General features: G+C 40.7%; 1 protein-coding gene across 8 annotated transcripts in view; it reads left to right on the forward strand.

The window, feature by feature from the left end:
* lama2 (laminin, alpha 2) overlaps positions 1-22,616 on the forward strand; it is a 163,910-nt gene that overhangs the window by 83,637 nt on the left and 57,657 nt on the right. For 7 of the 8 annotated variants that reach the window (XM_019261645.2, XM_019261641.2, XM_019261643.2 and 4 more), the window contains exons 20-28: positions 614-700; positions 7,559-7,770; positions 12,303-12,409; positions 13,148-13,420; positions 14,169-14,349; positions 17,093-17,229; positions 18,681-18,812; positions 19,726-19,830; positions 21,966-22,109. In XM_019261645.2, the coding sequence (XP_019117190.2) occupies positions 614-700; positions 7,559-7,770; positions 12,303-12,409; positions 13,148-13,420; positions 14,169-14,349; positions 17,093-17,229; positions 18,681-18,812; positions 19,726-19,830; positions 21,966-22,109 (1,378 nt within the window). The remainder of the gene's footprint in view (positions 1-613; positions 701-7,558; positions 7,771-12,302; positions 12,410-13,147; positions 13,421-14,168; positions 14,350-17,092; positions 17,230-18,680; positions 18,813-19,725; positions 19,831-21,965; positions 22,110-22,616) is intronic. The other variant, XM_019261648.2, reaches the window with a different exon arrangement.

Raw genomic sequence — 22,616 nt, forward strand, 5'->3', positions numbered from 1 at the left:
CGTTAAACTAAAAGCATGCACTGCCACAGCACCTTGACTTACGTTACGCTGGTTTTGTACAATCCCCATTACACGTACACACATATTCTACACATTTTGCGTTGTTTACATGCACTGGACTGTGACCGTCAGTCAGTCAGTCAGTCAGTCAGTCAGTCAGTCAGTCAGTCAGTCAGTCAGTCTGTCTGGGGCCTGGAACCCGAGCTAGCAGAACTATCTATAGTTTATGGAAGTGGGAGGGTGACAGAACGAAGGAAAGAGACTCTCACTTTACTCTGTCTGTCTCTCTCCCTCAGTTCATTTAGGTTACAGTCCGTAGGCAGGAAGAGTGTTTTCAAATCCAGGGGTGTGTGTAAGAGTGAGGGAATTAAGTGTGTGTGTGTGAATGTGAGGACTGAAAAGTGAAAGTAAGGACACAGGTGTGTGTGTGTGTGTGTGTGTGTGTGTGGGTGGGTATGGGGAGACAAACAATGGCCTTGACTCGCCTCTGTTCTCTCCTCTTCCTACTCTTCCTCCTTCCGCTCTCCACACTGGGACAACGCTATCGTATTCATCAACAACAACAACAACAACAACAACAACAACAACACCGTCGTCATGGAAACTACAATAGCTTCAGCCCCACCTGCCACCTAGGTGAAGAAGGGGAGTTGCTGTGCGACCAGTGTCAGCCTGGATACACAGGGCCTCGATGTGACAGGTAACACACACACACAGAAAAACACACTCTTGAAAACACAATTATACTCAAACTTTGATATATTTTTTTTAATTTGGAAGTATAGTGAAGTTCATTATGACTACATATGGAACTGGAAATGACTCAATTCATCATTGTTTATCTGAATCTAAAAAAATCTGTTTTGACAGTTTATCAGTATTTAAATAACTAAAATAATAATAAATAATAAACAATAATTGCAATCTTAAAAGTAAAGCCGTTGTCGATGTTCCTAAAAATGACTATTTGGAAAATAAATCAGGTCTGCAGTCCGCCGTTCCCAATTGAAGACAGAATCTGCTGCTCATTAACCGTTTTCTGAGCACTCTACTCTCATGTCTCATTGTCCATCTAGCTTTCTGTCCACAGCACATTTATTAGTGGACTGACATTCTTGTTCCATTAGCTGTGAGCTTCTTTACCAGCCCAGGACTAATGAGAAGTCTCTCTGGATGCTAGTCTTGTTAAAACTTCAGGCTGTACTGTCATGTGGTGACGAAGCCCGAGTAAATATAGTCCTTTCACCATCCGGGCGGCTCGCTCGAAATCCAGAACATTTTGGCTGTTTTTGTGCTGAACTGGAACTGCCCACAGCCTGAAATTACGAGTTAGTATTCAGTCATTTAAGCTTTTCAATGACGATTAACAAAAGTGTTGTTGTAATTAATGTAGCAGTCAAGGTAAACCTTATAGCTCTGAAGAAACTACACCCAAAGCCTTATGCTCAGTTTCGTCGCATGGCAGTCGACTGAATGTCGAACGAGCTGAATAGCTCATGTGCGAGCTGAGGTATGCAATGAGGGCAGAGTGCTTGATGAAGCTGAATTAATATGTATTCATTTTCTTGCATAATTGAGTATGCAACCTTGTACCTTTCATATTTTTTCCCGTGGTGAAAGGAATGCTTTGTCCTGTTTCTGCAGCACTGTGTGAAGGTCTTCGGTGACAGGTTTGTCAGAAAGTCTAACATCAGCAGCTTGAGAAAGAATCTCGGTCACACACTTTCTACCAAAAAACATCAACTGTACTTTCTGGTGGATCGCTCTGTATTAAGGGTTTATGGGTTGTTAGTAATGTTTTTATTATTTGTTATGAATCATTTAGTGGTGTTTTATTGTTTTATTATAAGCTATTAATAAGAACAATGTTTTGGTTGCCAGGTTGTGCCACATACTTCTTTCTATTCGGTAATAATGTATTTATAAATGTTGGTAAGTCATTAATAAGGGTTTTTATTAACCAGGTCTGTAGTTATTAATGATAATAGGTTAGATAATAAGTGGCTAAACTATTTATTTTTAATAAATCCTTTGTACACCCTGTACAAAGGATGTCTTATTAGAAACTAATCCAAATATCAAATAAATTCATGTATAGCCAACATATTGGTAATGGATGATGATGACTAGACTATAGAGAACTAGAACTAGTGGTGACTGAATGGAAACAAGTCTTCATGCTCCTGAGACCTCATTACAGAAAGTTTCAGAGATAGGAAAAATACTAAACTCTATCTAAAAACTAAAACTTATGGCCGTGGCTGTTTCCTATCTCAGACCTCGTATCGAAATCCTAACGATACGCGCAAACTCAATTCTTCGGTCGGTGCTCATCTCGTCGTAGCTCTATCTATGTTTCAAATGTACATGAGACAGGCTTTCATACCTGTGTACAGGACAGGATACAGACAGTCTTTTCTTGTCTATCATAGCCAGGTCGGATTTAGCTTGGATGAGTCTGTAGAGGAGAGGGAATCACAACTTTTTTGGGAAGTTTTCTTCCCAGTTATCGGCTCAGGATTAAAGATTTGAAGTGCCAAGAGGGTGGTGCGTGCCATCCTGTCAGAGTAAAGCGTCATCGTCTTACATCATATGGTGGAGTAGACTTCAATTATAACATTTCAGTGTTCATGTCGTCCCCGTCTTTACTGTCATTGCCACACAGACCTAACAACCGTGGTGCTTCCATTTTTGTCAGTCTAATTCAGAACCGGGTCTGTTCTATCTTCATTTATTTCACAATTCCTCAGTTTGAACAGTTCTGTAATAGCTACATTTCTATCCTAAGACGAGATGAAAATGTCTTTTTCTCAGTAAAGTCAGGAAAAATGTGTCTGTAATAGCAAAAATCCTAAACGTCCTTCTAAACTGAGACAAGACGATGCTCTGTTCAGACCAAGAAGACGAGGCCCCTGACCTACAATTTAAAATAAGTGTACAGGAGGTCTTGGCTGCTCCTCTTTGAGCTTGCTCATTTATGAGAGACAAGTGTTAGATTAGTTTATGGATGTTTTTCTGCAGATTGTGCATCACTTCCTGTGCAGGGTCTCCTTCATGCTTTAACAAATGAAAATGCGTCTGGTTACACGTTGCATTCCTGTCTCGCTGTATCATGTTTAGGCGGGTATTTCCATTGATAATTATTATTGGTGTTCAGTTGCACTTCATCCAGACCTTTGCTGTGTGTTGCCAGTTAAATTAGAGCTGCTGGTGGACACAGGGCCTCAGCTCACTGCCATGCATAGTCCACATGCCTCGCCATGCTGTCCGCAGCAGAATCTCTGTCTGCCCTTTTAGTCTTTTTATAAACCTCATTTGCCACCAGAAAGCAAACTGACTCATTGTCAGTCCATTTTCTAACTTTGTCTGTCTCCACCCAGCAACCCAGCCAAGGACCAACAAGTTTAACACCTCTCTTTCTAAAGTACGCCCCGATGTCCATCCAAATGTGCAGTTGCAACTAGAAGACTCAATAACAATGTTTTTTGGGGAGATTGCCAAATGCGTACGGATATGTTTGTGCATAGAAATGTATGTGTCTATCACTGAATATACAGATCTGTGCGTGCACTTGTGGTCGTGTCTGCGCCGTTGTGATGCCATATGGTGCCTCAAGTCAGCAAGAGAGGACAGCTGGTAAACAGAGAGGAGAAAGAAAGAGGCACTGTTGGCTGCTGCATTAAGAGCGAGAGCGTATAGGAGCTGAAATAATGTCAAATAATATTTTATATTACAAATGACAGTATTAAGGAGGTAAGCAGCAGTGGGTTGTTTCTTGTTTTATTAGTCTAATTGATACCTGCTATGCACTACCTGCCATTACACTTCATTATCTACAGCGCTTTTGTTGTTGTTAGTGGTAATTAATTGTAATGTGCCAATTTGTCTGTATTATGGGCTTTAACGGAATAAGCTACTCTATTCCTCCCATGCTAATAGACTATCCACTCACTGCTAAGTGATTCTGCTTTTCAATTTCCCGTCCATAAACAGCCATTTAGAATTTCGCTGAAAGCCGTTTAATGCGGCTGCCTAACAAATAAGTCCACTAAAACACTTTGAGCTGTAAGCTGCCATTCAGCGCTATCTGGGCTTTGGCAGTACATCATCGGGCTTTTAACGGCTGCTTCAGGTTTTACACATTCATCTGGATTTTGGTGAATCAACACCGTCTTGCTGTTAATACTGTATGCGTATGGATATGAGGCACTTAATCGATCGCTCTTCTGTCTGGAGGGGATCATATTACTTTTACAGGTGTATTTATGTCAACATGACATGACACGAGGCAGATGCATAGCGGACAGCATGACTGATTTTAACTGAAGTACTTTGTTTTTACTCAAGCTGAGTCAATAGTTTGATCAGGAATTCAGAAAGAACATGGATGAAGTAGTGTTATTAATAGTTTTCATGCAGTGTTAGTTCAGTCGGACTAGAGGAAATACAGCAGTAGTAATAGTTATTTCAAGTTCAAATATAAAACACTGAAATATAATTTCAGTTTGAAGAATACAAAAAAATACACAAGCCTTGATTGAATCATGCAGAACCAGTATTGTGCAGAAATATGTAATATGGTGAGTTGTAATCATAAAACTAAAGACAGAAAAGTGGTCGTCGTGGTATTTTTTTCAAAATGGTATTTATTTATTTTTGGAGAGAAGATTGCTGCTGCTGTATAAAAAAAAGATAAATGTCTGAGATGCGAACACTTCCCATATTTAGATTTACACTTGTACTTCTCTGCCACAGTCTTCCTCACCCTTCCTGTCTGTCTTTTTCTTTTTAAATATTCAGTACAACACAAAGAGATGCAGATGCAGGAACAAAGGTGGCAATCAAACATTTTCAAATAAACTTTTTAACAGCACAGTTAAATAAGAATATTTAAAGCTCCTGAAAACCTGCTTTGGAAACTTGAGTATTTCTCTATAGTGTTAAATATTCATGACTAAATCGGTAACAATCCAAAACTTTTTGTGCTCTTTGCTCTTAGTTTGCAATGTTATAACATATAAAAAGTCTTTTAGCAACGGCAGGTAGGTAGGTAGATAATTTAGCATGTTAACACAGAGAGAGACAGAGCGTTAAAATGGCTCCTTTCTGAGAAAAGTGCTGATACTTCCACTGCTCCACTCACTGACAGCGAGCCATAATTATTCTTTGAAGTGATTTAAAACTGCGTGACGGAACTTTACGCCTTGGCAGCCTCAAGTGGCAGCGAGGTTGATTATTGGAAATTGTAAAAGCTGGTCGCGGCGAAACAAAAACAAGACCTAATTCGATCATATTTCCCTGCCGTAATACGCAAAAAGAAGTCAAATAAATTGCAAAGTAACCACATGATGTTTATTCAAAATACATTTTAACTTCCTAAAAAAAAACAAGCTGGCCCATTTTCTACCTTTAACAGGATGTATAGAGTAGCCTTCACAGAGAGCCAGGCTTTAAAAGTACAAGGGAGGAGCAGAGCTTGTTGTCCCCCCGGTGCAGACGCCCTATTTATAACACTAAAAGTAAAAGAACATAACTTTTATGATCCCAGCCCTTCTCTTTCTCCCTGGAACTCTCTACCAGTTGTGCTCACCGTCCACTTCCTGTACACTCTGAAGGTTTTGACCAGGTGTCTCACCCCCCCCAATATATCTCCTTCAAACACTCTCTACTATAAATACCTTCTTTTCCTCTTGAGGCCCAAGTAACCACACACACACACACACACACACACACACACACACACACTCAGTGTGCTGACAGAAAAGAATATAAGACGCTTCAAAGTGTGAATTCATCTTGCAAATAAAGCTAAATACAAACGCACACTCCTCTTCTTCCTCTCTCTTACCGAGAAGTGAGATTGCTGCCGATGTGATTCTCCACTTGATCAGAAGAATGCACTTGTAGCACTACACACACAAACACATACAAATACACACAAACACACACTTCAGCGACATGCACACACACACACAAGCTAATAAACCAGTTCTATTGAGTACCAAGGAGGGTCAGTGGTAATAACGGCAGGCAGCTCTTGACTCTCTCTCTCCCTCCCTCTGTCCTTTCGTTTCCCTCCTTCTTTAAATTCAATTCTCTTTCAATGTGAAATCCTCTCCTCTCCTCTCCTCTCCTCTCCTCTCCTCTCCTCTCCTCTCCCTCTCTCTCCTCTCCTCTCCTCTCCTCTCCTCTCCTCTCCTCTCCCTCTTGCATCTCAGTTCCCTTTTTCGGCCTGTAGAGCTTTTATTTCAGCTTAGGCCTGTTTTTATTTGGTTTCAGTGGCTTTTGACACGCCGCAGCAGTCTCGGGTTAATATATTTTGCAGCATCTGAACTCCCTTTTATTATTAATCAAGTGAAAGCAGCTGAAAAGGAGAAATAAAAACCTTTTGAATGGTGTGACATTTGGGTACCTTTGTCCTTGCCTGCTTGGTGAGAGAATGTTAACAACCATTTTTAATCTTTTCTTTTCCATGAATGACAGCGATCAAAGAGGACGTCTCTTTTTTTACTAATGAAAGGATAAAAAAATATATATTTACCATCCCAATTCTGTTGAAAACATTTGCCTTCCAAGGACACCACAAAAACATTAGTCATACATTTGTACAGATAAAATATGCATGAACGGAGATAAAAACATATATATTGCTTCATCGCATTGATTTAAGATTATTGTTATTTGCTTTTGGATATTTCTTGCTTCAGGTTTTTTGACTATATTCAATAAAATGCATCCAGTAAATGTAAATAACCTGTCCTGGAACAAACTGCCTGAAGACTTTAAATCTGTATTTCATAAACTTATTTCATATCCACTGATGTTTGGGTTGGCTCTGTTGCCCTCAAGCTCTTTGTGCGTACATCTATGTGTATGTGAGTGTATATTTAATGTGAATTATTAGACATGCTAATTGGTACCTTCAGCCATGCTGTCTCACTGGTCAAAGACACGCAGTAATAATGTTGATAATTCCCAAGGATTTATCTTGTTGATTTTGTGATTGGATATTGGTTTTCAGTTCTTGCGTTATGAGATGTTCTGTAATTAGTTTTTTTTTATTGTTCTGCTCTTGTCATACAAGATCGAAGCTGAGGTAAACGATATTTTGTCAATATTTACCTGCTGAAATCACTTTGAGTCATTTTAAAGAAAGAAGACGAGGTGAATCGCGGCACATTTTCTTGCAGACCTGAAAGCTGAAAAAAACAAAAACAAACATTTTGTGGTGTAATTTAGTGCATGAACAAAACTGTATTTTCAAGAGATATTATTATTGCACTACGTGCTCTTTCAGGATCTGATGCAGTATTGCCTCAAACAGAAATTATATTCCCTGAATGACAATAAGAGGAGGACATCTTGATGTTACAGCTTGAAAGCATACCAAATGGGACGGGGATCTATTGTTGATGTATTTTAATGGCCCCCATTGTGTAGAATTATCCTTGAATTGTAGCGTCTTTCAGGTGATAGCTTAAACATGTGTTTGTAGAATAAGGACACAAAGCTGTTGCAGTCATTCTCAATGTGTCTGCGTCTCCCTGCTGCCTCCTAGATGTTCCAACGGATACTACGGCCAGCCCGCTGTGCCAGGCGGCTCATGCCAGCCCTGCGATTGCCACAGCAACCTGGACCTATCCGTACCTGGCAGCTGTGATCCAATCACAGGCCAGTGTCTGCGCTGTCGTCAAGGTTATGGCGGCGGAGCTTGCGACAGTTGCGCTGAGGGTTACTATGGAGACGCCATCACAGCAAAAAACTGCCAACGTGAGTAACCGACCGACTAACAACAATTAATACATGTTAATACATGTCAGTCAACACACATCTTCAGTTGACTGAGGAGACCACAGACAATCTCCTTGAACCTGGAAAGATGGAGCCTTAATATAGTTTTGGCAAACTCCACATCTGGAAACTCTTTACATTTCTCTGGACCTCCTCCATTGTCACTCTAATCAGCATTTAGGGTCGCCCTCTGACCCCGATCCTTTACTTATGCTGGGATGACAGGAACAACATCTGTCTTGAGCCTCCGCCAACATTTACACCAGATGTTTGCACGTCAAACTGACACACAGGACATAAAACGTAACAGATATATATTCCTAAAATCCATCAACATCAAATAATTAATGAGTTTGATCAGGGGGCAGCTCAGACACTGTATGAACCTTCTGACTTTCAAGCCTCTAAGATTTGAACATGTTGGACTCTAAAAGCAAAATATTGATTGAAGCAGATATTGTCTGTGAACAGTCTGCCATCAGACTGGCTTTAAGGTGCCGTAATCAGATTAAAAACCAGTTCTACACATAGAGACTTCAAGAGGGAAAAACATCATCCACTTCTCCAAAAAAAATCATTATGAAAAAAAAAAAAGCCAATATGCAGCTTCAGTGTCTCAGCAGGGGCGATACACTGAAGAGTAGTATTTCCTCTATGAAACTCAATTTGAGCTAAATGATACCTTTAATCCTCTCGCTGAAACATTTAGTAGATAGTACACCATCTGGAGTGTGTGTGTGTGTGTGTGTGTGTGTGTGTGTGTGTGTGTGACTGTACATCGGCAAGCAGCTGTGCTGGTAGGAGGTGTGATGTCGGAGCGGCCTACTGACTGCCAGCTGTGTTTAAGAGTGAGAATAAAAAGTATACCTGTAAAGAAGACAGGCGCGAGAGAGGGACAAGAGGGAAAAGAGACAGAGAGAGATGGCAGAGGATGCAGGCGTACAGATGGCGCTTGTTTGCGAAAGTCTTCATCAAAACCTGCCGAAGAAACTGCAGGACGGCTCAGCAGATAGACACCTCACTCAGAGAGACAGACAGGCAAGGCCGACGAAGAGACAGACGCGGGTAGACAGGCTGACAGGCGGCATTAATGCGTATTTGATAGTTCATTGTTCTGCAGTTGTTTCCCTTCTCCACCCAGCTAAATGGTTATTGATTAATCAGCCTGATCTATTGCTCTCCTACAGTGCTGATCGGCTGCTCGCATCTGGGAGTCGGAGGGGTTGTTATTGATCCCTGTACAAATGACCACCAGGAATTATTAAAACACAAGTCTCTCTCTTTCTCTGCCTCTGTCAGTCTGCCACACTCTCTCCCTATCGCTCCCAGCCTTAATGAATTTTATTGAGTGGAGCAGGAGAGTTCAGGCCGAGTCCATTTGTGCACGATTAGACTGTAAAAATCCTTTACTTTTTCTTTTCATGTTCTCATCTGCAGCCATTTTGTGTCTCCCCACCCCCTAATAGCGGTTCAGTTTTACCCAGCCGGGAGGGAAATGGAGAATAGTTTGATTTTTGCAAGCAAAACTTGACCACAGAGCGATTTGTTTGAGGAATAAATTCAAGACAATTAACTCCTCTGACCATTTCTCACACGGGGGAAAAGTCGTTTACAAGTTGAGGAAAAGATATGTGGATTGGACTGTCACACATTTGTCCAGTGGCTGGAACAAAGTGTGTGTAGTAATTCAATATGTAATTATGCTTCCTGTGTGTCTGACACTTAATGAATGTTTCATAGATGCTTCAAACAGCAGATCAATAAACTCTTTGGGGATCTCACGATTCTAATTTTACCACTCTTAATGGACTGTCTGCCACAGTCCTCTGTGCTGAGCTTCTGGCTTTTTATGGGACTGATAGCCCCCCCCCCCCCCCCCCCCCAAAAGACTAAAACAAACTGTTTTAATTTGAGCCCAAGCCCAGATAAATGTAGCATTACAGTCATAAAGAATCATAAACTGAATCAGTACAACCTGCTTCTTATATCTTAGATTCTTTTAGCACTCAACCTTAAAAAACCATCAGCTTTTAACATCATCGCTGACGGTGAATGAAATATGTTTGTATTTTTTACATGTAAAGCACACGCCCTGCATGTGAGCAGATGCCACTTTTAAATACACATTTTTTATATTTTACATGGTCTGACGTAAAGGACAAAACACTGAACGACTTGACTTCTTTTTAACCCCGTCCACTCAACGGAGATCGTCCTGTCATTGCCTGGCAACCATAACTAGGCTAACGGCAGGCCTGTCAAGCTTTGGATTTGTCCACATGCTGTTGCTTTTATCCTTTATCTTAATTATTATTTTTGACTGGGACAGTGTGCTGTTTCTTAACTGTACCGTCACATCTGTAATCTCTGGTCAGGATATGGAGAGCAACATTTGTAAAACAACTACAAGACTGTAACTGTAACAAACAACAGTAGGACACCACATCAAGCATCCATTTAAAGATATCTTAGGGTCTTTTCCAAACAGAGCATTTAATGCAACATAACTTAGTTCTAATACATTTCTGATTACATCAAACAATGAACAGAAAAACACACTGGAAACTTATATTAAAAGATAATTGATGTTTTAATACATTTGAGCTCTCTCATTTTCCCTCTGGACAGGGAGCAAGTTGTTTACCTTGATCATGCACAGTTTATATTTATTACTTATTATTTTTTTGTCTACAACTTTGATCTTGTTCTTCAGCTTCGACCTGTAGATAAATAAAAGAACCTTGCACCTCGTGTAACACCTGGATGGGTTTGCTAAGGCACCACTGTAGCGCTAATGATATAGAATAGATGCACAATAGCTACTCGTGCAGTTTGTTTACATGACAGACTGATGGGAAAAATAGTTATTTCCACCATCAAGGCTAGAAACTGAAAATAAATAAATAAATAATCCCACGACACAAAGCAACATTTTATCCCACAACAAGGCTCGCATTGTAGCAACCGACAGAACGGAGTCCAGATGGTCCCCGAAGGGTGAAGCTAGGGGGTGAGAGACTGTGTGTGTGTGTGTGTGTGTGTGTGTGTGTGTGTGTGTGTGAGAGAGAGGGAGTGTGTGAAACAGAGTCGGACGTATATGTGCATGTTTTCTTGTATGTTTAATCAGACGTGTGCATCTGTGTGTGTGTGTGTGTGTGTGTGTGTGTGTGGGAGGGAATGCGTGCCTCTCTGCATTTGTGTGTGAAGTAGAAATCAATGTATGTTTCTCTGTGTGTGGACATCTGTTGTACCTCTCTCTCTTTCTCCCACTATCCCGTCCCACACTCATGTCTGTTCTTCTGTCTCTTCTTCATCTAACAGTAGTGATGGCAGGAGGCAAAACAAGGCAGTACGCGCGCGTGCGTCCATGTGACGTGTACTACTAATTTCTTCAGAAAGGTGTATGTGTTTTTTACGTGTATGTTTGTGCGTACGCGTGTGTGCTTCTGACAGCCTACCCACCAGATGGGAGCTGCGATGGTACAGGCTTTTAATTGTATATCTAATGGCTTGATTGGCGTGTGTGTGTGGGGGTGTGTTTTTTTTTTTTCCTTGTAGGTTTTAATGACATAAAGTTGAGTAATGTTGAAGTTATGCAAAGTATCTCAGACGGAGAGAGATTTGAAAGGTCACACATGGGAATAGGTTTCGATATGTTTCTGTAAGGAAGCATATAGAACTGCACACACATGACAAAGGCCGAGAACTGAATGTTATGCAATCATTTTCAATGCCAGAGAAATGTAGAGTGAGACAGATCTTCTTTTGCAGTTTTAGTGTATTATAGGGCTGTTTAATAGAGAGATGGTCAGAAATGAGAGCGAGATGCAAGGTCCCAGAATATGGTAAAGCTTTAAAATGAATCACCACAGTTCCCTTTCTTGTTGACAGTAGTTCGCCCACCGCATGCACCAGGAGCTTAACTATATTGTATTGCATTACAATTGTATTACTTTTGTGTTCACCCTAAACTAAAAGTTTGGCTGAATTGAAGAGGTTGACTCATTCCCGGTGAGTGCAGCTTTGTCTGGATGGAGGACACACTAGCTGCGTTTTGCTTGTAGATTTTCATCAGCTCAAACGCTTCAACGCTACATTCACAGATAAATGAAAATGTTGCGATGTTGTTTCAGCCTTGCTTTGTCATTTAAAATCACACTTCTTTTTTTTTTATACCCAAAATATAATCTGGCAAAACTAAGTCAGCCCACTAGACTGAAGAATCTATTTGGGGATGAGAAGATTTTCTCTAAAGTGCAGTCGGCAGGATATTAAAGCGCATATCAACAGCTAATCCTGAGGAAGACCTTAAGCTGGAGCTGAGCTCTTATCCAGTCTACCGTAGTGTGACGTAAACACAGTCACCAACTTGTGTTATTGTTAAACCAATATTTGTTATTATACGTACCCATGTAGAAATAACTCCATCAGCAAATGTTAACTGATCTCCTCTCCTCTCCTCTCCTCTCCTCTCCTCTCCTCCTCCTCCTCCTACTCCTACTCTCTTGCAGCCTGTCAGTGCCATACTAATGGCTCTGTATCTGAGGTCTGCAATAAGGACACTGGAGAGTGCCAGTGCAGAGAAAATGTGGTTGGACGACAGTGCGACGAGTGCATGGTAAGTGTTTCGACAGATCTGCCAATAATCTTTACAGTCATTTCCAATATGTGTCGGCTCCATTCTCGTGTTGCCTTTTTACATATACAGACACACTACTATACCATTTGTGGCACTAATCCTACCGTTCTTCTCGTTCTTCCAATCATATGGACTCCCATTGGTTTCGTATTTACACTTTATATTTCTCATCAGATGTGGTGGGCACCTGAAAGTTGATTTATGTTCCTTCAAACTTCAGATTTAATGTTGCACATACAGTAGATAACTTCATGACACTTTTCATACATATCTATATGAACCTCACCAAGAATCACCTTTACTGTTTTTACATTTTGGATTTGCACCTTATTGATATTATATTTACACTCTTACTGTTTCACTACACATGATATAAAAAAGAAATTTAGAGCCCTCCATGTCCTTGTAACTCTTTATTATCTGGCAGAATGCTGCTCTGTATATTTCACAATGTCCCTGTCATAGGTAAAGCCACACATGAATAGTTCTCGTTTGTAGAAGTGTATTGAAATTTCCATTCAAATGTTTAAAATGTAAGCTCTTAATATTTGTCGTATAAAGGTCATCCCCAGTTTCATTGCCAGTATAACTACTACTTACTTTTTCAGCTCTTGTACTTTCAGATTGTTGCTTTTATTCTCCCTGCTCATTCATTCTCATTGGTCCCCTGTCTGTACTGTACCCCCTTCTGCTCCCTGTGCGCTGTGATTGGTGCAGCCTAACTGCTGGTGGGATGCTGAGCGTCAGGAGTGTATGCCCTGTCGCTGCAGCCCTCACGGCTCTATTTCTCAACGCTGTGACGTCGAGGGCCGCTGCATCTGTCGCCCCGGTTTCGTGGGCCGACGCTGTGACTTGCGTCGCCAGGGTTACGAGAGGCGGGAAACACGGAGGCCGGTGGAGCGCATATCCATGGAGGCGGTGCAGCAGAGATGGGGAGGGTCGACCCGCACGGGGGGTTGTGCCAGGGGGGCGTACAGGCCTAAGACAGGGGTAACACACACTGCATGTGATTGACAGTGGTGTGTTTTAAGTAGCATGGGTCTGTTGTACGTGGACGTATAGATGTTTGTGTTACAGGTTTATAACACTTTTAACATCTCATCACGCATCACAGACTTTGTGATTATGGGCGTGATGGTTTGAGGTCTGAAGTTTGTGCGTGTGTGTTCTTTGTGAGGGTTTTACTAACATGGCTGTTGCTGTGTTGACTCATTGAGCAATCAATGAACATTTTGGTTGCTGTTTTTTTTTTTTCTCCAGGCAAATCATGGTGCCACATTCTACATTCAGGAAGCTGATTTATATTTGTTAATTTTTTTGCTGTGCTGCACTTTATTCAGATTTATTTTATCTGGCAACATTTCTGAAGATTTGTTAAAATTCTCTTGGCTGGCGTATTTTGTCTCAAGGGGCAGTTTGTGAATGTCTGGGTCCAGTCTGATGAACCGACATGCACTCTGTTTTATTTTCCTAAGCAGCAACAAGGAGACATTCTCACATAATCAGTTTTTATTTAGCGTCCAAATACATTTTAAAAAGAAGAAGAAAATAATTATTCCTCATCTTTCCTGCTGTCTCTTTAACCCAGAATCAAGTGGAGCAAGTCTTGCATTCCGTGTCATTACAGTCTCCTTGTTTCTGACTTGCTTGAGTGTGTTTGACCCCGATTCCACCGACCTACTCACAAACACCGTATTACAACCCCTTTGTCCTTGTCTCGCCTGTGTCTCTTCTTCAGCCGCAGACTCACGGCATTGCCACAGTTGGAGGGTGTGTCCCGTGTCACTGTAACTCGTTTGGCTCCAAGTCGTTCGACTGTGATGAAAACGGTCAGTGTCGGTGTCAGCCGGGCGTCACCGGACCAAAATGTGACCGGTGCTCACGGGGGTTCTTCAACTTCCAGGAAGGCGGCTGCACACGTAAGCATGGACAGGGAGGCAGTTTTTTTTTTTACTCACAAAGCTAAAAAACATCATTGGAGTGCTGCTTCATATTCATGAATACAGTTTGTCAGTGGAGGTATTCCTCCCAGTGTCACATGGAGAGTTTATATCTATTCTGCACAAATCACTGATGATCAAATATGACATTATAATCTATTTTATAAATAGTGTAATGTACATGCATCTTGGCAAAAGCTGGAGCTACATCAAACAAAGCACCCGTCCATACAGTATATGCACATACATATATTCAGATGACAGAAGGAACAAATGAAAGATTGAAGGAGGAAAGTAATAAAGTATGGTTAAATTAGAAAATCAAGACCAACTACTGTGTCTGCAAGATGACTGGAAGATGAAGTGTTGCCAAGAGAAACTAGCTCCTGATTGATATGAACACACAGAATAATATTAATATGACCAATAAATTATGGAGCTAAAATATGTATTATTCATTTTTGCTGGTGAACAAACAAAACAGCTGATAATAACCATATGTGAAGAATGTTTAAAGTGATCATTTAAAAGAATTCAATCAAATTTAGTCTCATTTTTAGGGGAATCTGTGTTTTAGTGTCCGACTGCCTGTTGCATGCAAATGATTTTGTTTGTTTATAGAATTCCATTGATTTAGTGTTAATCTTTCTTTTTACATTTCCCTTTATCATCATCATCAGCGCTGTAGAATGACGAATGTTCCAGCTGATATAATTTCCACAGTATTACTAAAAACTATTCCTCCGATAGCAGCCATGTGTGTGTGTGTACATGATTTATTGGATAGAGATAAAGTTGCTTTTGTAAACGTGTGAACAAAGAAATTACACATAGTTTCTATGAAAAGCAGTAGTAGGTTGTACTGAAAGTATTGTTCTCCCGTAGTTTCCATTCAAATTCAAATCTGCCGGTGATAAAGGGAATTATTGACGCGTGGACATCCGGGGTCATTTTGAATCGCTCACTAATACACTTTGCACTAGATATTGATCATCACTGCTTTTGTCGTAGATTGCAGTGAGATTTCGTCCTTTTGAAAGCATGAATGGCACATTGTTGTTGCTCTTACAAATGGAAAGTTGCACCCTGAAGTTGCAAATATACTCAGAGATTGCTGCAACAGGCTTACTTTGTCTGGTACGAGCAGTAGCTCGTGGTGGGTAATGTTCATAAACTTTGAGCAGAGGTTACTTCAACATACAACTCCTATCTTAGACTAATGCGAGCTTTTAATAGTCAGATCACTTCAGAGTAGTAGTAGTTATTATTGCTAAGTGACAAAAAAGATGTATCAGTGGTGAAACTGAAAATGTCCATCTCAAAGCAATTAGCTGCAAGAACTGAGGGCGTCTTACATCATCTGAAATACTTTGTCATTTTTAAATTTCTATGCCAGACCAATTTGTTGAAATTATAAAATCACATCCTTTACAACTTGGCAACCCATACAGCAGGTACAGCAAACTTGCACTGCCCAAAAACAGGATTAAGCATCCACGCACCCCAAGCACAACCATGAATAGCTTTTATAGCTATATCTACCTTATGCAATATATTATTGACGCTAACCACTATTGACAGCCAAGAAGAGAACAGTAACACGTTAGCCAAGAAGCCCAGTCATGAGGCAGAAAGACCAGATAAGACTGGGAATTATTTGCTTTGATTCATCTTAAGATCACTACCACAGTGCAGCGGTCAGGTTGTGTTTCATGTTCCAGGGGATTTACTGCAGGGGAGTCAGAATACGAGTGTGAGTCAGGCCGTGGGCAAACGTGGTTTCTAAAATGTCCCATGAGTAACAGATGAGGAAGAAAATATTTACTAACATAACTGTAATAACATGAATGAATCAGTCACTCGCTCGTCATAAAATCAGTTAAAATATTAACAACTCTCCTGTACAGGTGACCTTTATTGAGCATTAACATTTCAGTTCAACCAGTGCACTTAGCGAGAAAGAGAAGTACCACAGCACTCGCAATTGTGTTTTCTCGGAGATGGCACTGATGGAGTAAGTTAATTGGTTGTGAATAAATTTAAATACATGATACAAATGGGTTTATGGGTGTTTCAATAAATAACTCAGTCTTTACACAGTAACTCAATAAATCACCATAACTGAAGCTGCTCTGTTTAAATGTATTATCGCATGCAGAAGAAGAAGAAAATATACTTTATTCTTTTTTCACTCTATTTTATTTTGACATGCATTTTAACCCAGACACACATGTGCAGTAAAAGGTACAAGGGTATAGACATGCAAATGTGGAGAGAGATGGTGGAGTGATGGGCAGCCCCCCTGAAAAGCGCCCAGAAAGCAGTTGGGGGGTTCGGTGCCTTGCTCAAGGGCACCTCGGCAGTGCCCAGGAGGTGAACTGAGTCCACATAATTCAGTATGCAGATAACGTTAACCTCATTATCAATCTAATAACCATTTCTCTTTTACTTCTGTGGAAGGTGCTGAATAACGGCATGATAAAGATGATGTTTCTCTCTTTTAGAAGTTCACAACAGTCTAAATAGTACACACCGTTACCGTGACGTTTCCCCTCTGGTTTAAGCTTTCATGTCCTCAGACATTGTTTGAGCTGCTAGACAGAATGTCATACTATGAAAGCAAAACTGTCACCGTTGAGTTCTTGAAAAGAAATAATCAGTTTGTAAGTTTGTGTTTATTAAAAAAATAAATGTAAAACATACTTTCTTCCTTCTCCTACAGCCTGTCAGTGCAGTCATGTGGGGAATAACTGCGACGCCAACACAGGACAGTGTATCTGTCCTCCAAACACCATCGGCGAGAGGTGCGACCGCTGTGCTCCCAACCACTGGGGCCATGATATCGTCACCGGATGCAAGGTACACCACAGAATAAAGCAATTACACAAGAATGACTCTTTAGTAGTGTACTTGGCGTTTCAGAGGACTTAGTAGCAGCGATGCAGGTGCTGTTCACCCTCACCCTCTTATTCCTAGTGTGATGGAGAAATAAAAACCATGTCCACAGTCAGTGTTAGTTTGTCCATTCTGTCTCATTCTAAGGTAACAAATACATCATTCCTATTTTCAGGTGATTATACTCTAATGAAAACATAATAATAATTGAAAACAAAAGCTTACTGCACCTGTGCCTACTGTAATTTGTTATTGCAAAGTAAACACAAACCATAAAATCAGCAGTATTTAAGTTTTAGTCACAGTTTTCACGTCTGATTTTCTTTTATAGCTTCTTTTCACCTGCTCTCACTGTCTCGTCCTCTCTTCGTTCGTTTCTGTGTGCTCCTTCTGTTTCCACCCATACGTTCTTTTATTATCTCTGTTTGCACAGCCTTCTCTTTGTATTCCCTCCTCTTTATCACCTTTTTATTTCTGTGACTATCATCCCCATCCACTCTCCTTCTCTCTTTCGTAACACGACTTTGTTCAAAGTGTTTAAAAAAGCAATTGTCTCGCACCGAAACCGTCTCACCAAAGGAGCCGCGAGGCAGCAATAACAGTAAACTATTAGAAGAAGCAGTAGACTATTAGCAATTAGAGGCGTGAACATGAAAGTACTGTATGTCTCAGTTTAACAACGGATTGAGCCAGAGGAGTACATCAGGGGGAAGTGGTACCAAACCAACGAAATGTACCAAAGTAAAACACAGCAAAGCAGAGAGGTACAACACAGGACAGAGCAGTTAGTGAAGTGCAACCGAACAGGTAACAAACTAGACCCGAGCAAAATAGATACACACATCTTCAGTGTGAAATGTTTCATTTATAAAAGGTGTGTAAGATTCAGGGGGGCGCTATTTACAGAAAATGGAAGAAACTGAATATAATATGTTTCTTTAGCGTATAATCGGCTGTTTTTGTTACCTCAGGATGAGCGTTTTATACCTACAGATGGAGTCCGCAGTGTTGAATTGCCATGTTTCTACATTAGCCGACCGAACACTGAATGGAGATGAGGCCTGTTGCATTTTTCACCTTGTCCAGCTACCGTAGTTTCTCTTTCTAGGAAGGTAACAGTGAGGCAACTCCACCACTAAATCCTGCACACTGAGATAAAGACAAGGTTGGAAACCCTGCAAAAAAAAAGCCATTTTCAACTCCAAAAACAAACATCAAGAAATAAAATATTACTGACAATCAACACATAAATGGTGAAAGACTGTTGTTGGCTCTTTATTGAATCACACTTACAATAACAAATATGTTCCATTCTGCAGCTTGGAAGCTGAAACCAGCTCCTGCTCGTCTCAATAAAGCATTTAGACCAATAACGGCAACAAGCGTAACCTCCGTCTTCATGTCTGTGTTTGCAGGAGTGTGGCTGCAGCGTGATCGGCTCAGTGACCCAGCAGTGCAACGTCAACACCGGCTGCTGCTTCTGCCGAGACTCCTTCAGAGGAGAGAAATGCAATGAATGCCAGATTGGATACAGAGACTTTCCCCAGGTGAATGATCCATATCAACGCCGCTAATATTACTATTATTGTCGTAAAGTGTGCTTTTTATTGTGATTGCGATAAGAGAGGAGGCACCGGAGAGAATCTCTGAGGGGATTTGATGATCGGGTGGTTTAGAGTCTGTGTGACTCTACTAGGACAAGGGAGAGAGACTTTCATAGACATGAGAATGCTGTTATTGTGGATTTTATAAAGCATAAAAAGACTTCATAAAAGGATGCGTCCCCTGCCTGAGTGATAGAAGCCTAATCGTGTCATCACACCAGTGGTTTTCTTTAAATCTGCATGCAAGAACAGCTTACATATATATATATTTATATCTGTAAACTGAGGTTCCTCACTTGTAATGAGTAGATGAATAACATGGCGTACATAAAATATAAATAATAAATCTGCCAGATAAAGACTACAGGAAACTGGAATAACTCAGAGTAGTGACATTATTTACCCTTGAATTTTCCAAGGCCGTCAGTTTGATTTGTCTTCTCAGTTTGAAGGCAGCAGGTTTTCTTTTAATTAGACTTCAAAGCGAACGTTCGTACAATCACAATCAAATATCCTATTTAATTTTTTTTGCTTGATTGTGAAGTTTCAAGGTAGAGAAATGGTTTGGAAACAGAATAAAAAAACAGCTCTCCTGTGTGTGAAGTCAGTGAAAATTCAAGGTCTTTTTGGAACTCAGTTCAGAACAGTCAAAAACTGGACAACTTTGTTTGTCTGAACTTCAGTCATATTTCCGCTGATGTGGGAGTGAGAGAATAATGGCAACATTTTCATTTTCAAGTTTAATGGTTTGGTGAAGCATAAAGCCAGGACACACTCTGCTAGCTCCTCTCTGCAGCCTGTTATATTGTCGATAACCGAAGCTTGGCGTCGTCTGCCTCCACGTTTCTCCCCACAGTGCACCCAGTGCGAGTGTAGCATCTCAGGATCGGACAGCCAGACCTGCGACCTGGAGAGACAAGTGTGTGCCTGCGCAGACCGAACTGGAAAGTGTAGCTGCAAGGTACGGCATACACTCGCAACAATGCACACGTTTTTACACCTTTATTTATTCACTTTTCTGCCTGTCAGCTTTATTTACAAAGTGAATTTTCACTAGATTATCGACAGGTCTCTGCTTCAACATGAATCACTCTTGCATATGAATAAACTCTGGGCTGTCATTAGCTTTTGTTTCCAACTAGAAAAAAGAAGACAGAATCTGATCAGGCTCAGTTTATTGTCACTGGATGTTTTCCAGATTAACTGAGTTTATCTCATTTTACGATACAATACAATGTCTGCTGACGTTCAGCCGAGCAACTGTAATTTTCATTAAGTCTGTACTATCTGTGGTTGTGAATCATAGCAGGGGATGATAGTTTAGATCAATGTCAATGCTCACGGTTTCTCTGAAAGTGTATCTTTTTTATATTATGTTTGTGTTAGTGTGTAATTATTTCAGTAAATATAATACAGGCATCTCTGCGTGGTGGCCTCCATATGCACACACACACATAGGTAGACAGATGAATAAATACATACTGTACATACTTAAATAAATCCACATATTGTGCTTTTTCTTCTATGTTGTCTATAAATAAGTTAAATGCATAATTACCACATTATCTGTGTCACAGTGACACAGTCACACACATACACAAACAAATTCACACACTCACCCATAGAAACACATTCAAAGCAGATGTATTTCACACCTCTGTGAGGATCCCTCTGACAAGCTGATCACATTATCGCTCACACACACCTCTCTCATCGACAGCTTGCTGTCACAGCTCACACTCGTGCACGTGCACGCGTACACATGAACACATGCACATATTCAGTGTATGACACACCCAGACTGTAGACACCCTGCTGTCACTGCTGAGCACATTATCCCACCTCGACCGGCGAACGCTAAAACAAAATGTTGGGGGCAAACGTGCACACACACACACACACACACATACACATACACACACACACACACACACGCACACAGTATTCACGGCCTGTAATGAGGCTTCAGATCACCGGTTGTCATCGCCACTTTGAACGAGTAGGAGGTTGACTGCCTGTCACTCAAATCATTCACCTGTCTCTCTGTCATATCTGCTGTCTGTAACATGTTATGCTGGTTACCTGTCTGTCTGTCTGTCTGTCTGTCTGTCTGTCTGTCTGTCTGTCTGTCTGTCTGTCTGTCTGTCTGTGTGTAGCTCTCAATCTATGTAAGTATGTGATGTACCTGAGTTTTCTCGTGGCTTTAGCAGCATCAGATATCACTAAAATCAAAGATGCGACATTAAAGATGTTCAAGATCAAAATGTGGCCTCAGTGTTTTAGATCATAACATACAAGTATCATGTACGTATCATGTAATAACTTCTGATATATTCTGATATTTGAGTGATCTAACAAACAGAATCTTACAAGTCACCAATGCCACCTTCTCAAATGTGAGGATTTCTCTGTTCGGTAACTTTCTTCAACCTGTGAACAGTTTTTTTGAGTGATTTAAAACAAATCAATTAGCTGAATGAAGTAATAATCTTCTCCTGATGAAACAAACACTAATAATAAAGAGTACTAAAGTTGATGTTTCCAAGTTTCTTCACTGTACCTTCACATTCCTCTGTTGTTCTCGATCCTTTCTCACTAACCTGCAGGACTTTTTTGACAGAACTCAACGTTAATTGGATGATGTTTTGTTGACAGCGCTGTAAGCCTTTTCTTAGCAGAGAGAAGGCCTAACACACAGACCTGTCCACAATCCCATTTTAGACCAGTCAGCTTTCTGCTTATTTACTCCAAATGTAAACAATTCAGCGCGGCGAGAGATATTTATTTCTAGCCCAGTGAAATAAAACGCATTCTCTGTGTGTATTGTAATCGCTAAAATACGTGACGTCTCAGTGCAGCCTACCTGTAAGTTAACAAAGTAGAAGACAACAAAGTATCACTTTATTAACGTAAAGAGTTACATCGTGTTTGTCATAACCGGGTCGATTTAGCTGCTTTCAAAGTCGTCACATGACTTTATTTCTTCACCATGTGTCTACTGAAACAGTTTTGTTATTAAGATGTGCTTACTCACCTGTGTGTGTGTGTGTGTGTGTGTGTGTGTGTGTGTGTGTCTCCTTCTGTTTGTTATTCAAGATAAACGTGGAAGGAGACAACTGTGACCGCTGTAAGCCGGAAACCTTTGGGTTGTCGGTGCGAAACCCGCTGGGCTGCAGCAGGTGTTACTGTTACGGACTGACGCAGTACTGCACAGAGGCACAAGGGCTCATCAGGATGTGGGTGAGTAGACATATCTTCAATTATTCTACTTGTTCCTTTCCCTGTTTGTTGTTTAACAGAGGCAGGTGTGAGTATTTGGCTGATCTGAATGACGTGCCATTAAATATATTGATTAACTAAAGTGACGGATGAAATGTTGCTCCGTCTTTCATCGTCCCAAACACTGATGATGTCACCAGTAACTTTAAAGAGCAGTCCGCGGTCTGTATAGTTTTCCGTGAGCTGTATTTACCGTACACGCCGTCTGAGCCAACGTCCTTGCTGAGGCAACACATTTGACAGCTGGCTGCCTACAACTGACTCTGCATTATGTCAATGTTGTAAGCTTCATGTTCTTCATTAATCATTATCTATGTATAATCAGAGCGTTTTCAAATATTTAAAGTCTAATGAATCTAATTTGACTTGATTTTTTTGGCCCCGTAGAAAATCAATGATGCTACTGAAGTAAGATTTTCTTTTTTTGGTGGGAAGGTGGGGAAGATAGATGATAAAAGATACACACTC

This window comes from Larimichthys crocea, chromosome XI (assembly GCF_000972845.2).
Source record: "Larimichthys crocea isolate SSNF chromosome XI, L_crocea_2.0, whole genome shotgun sequence".
NCBI lineage: Eukaryota > Metazoa > Chordata > Actinopteri > Sciaenidae > Larimichthys > Larimichthys crocea.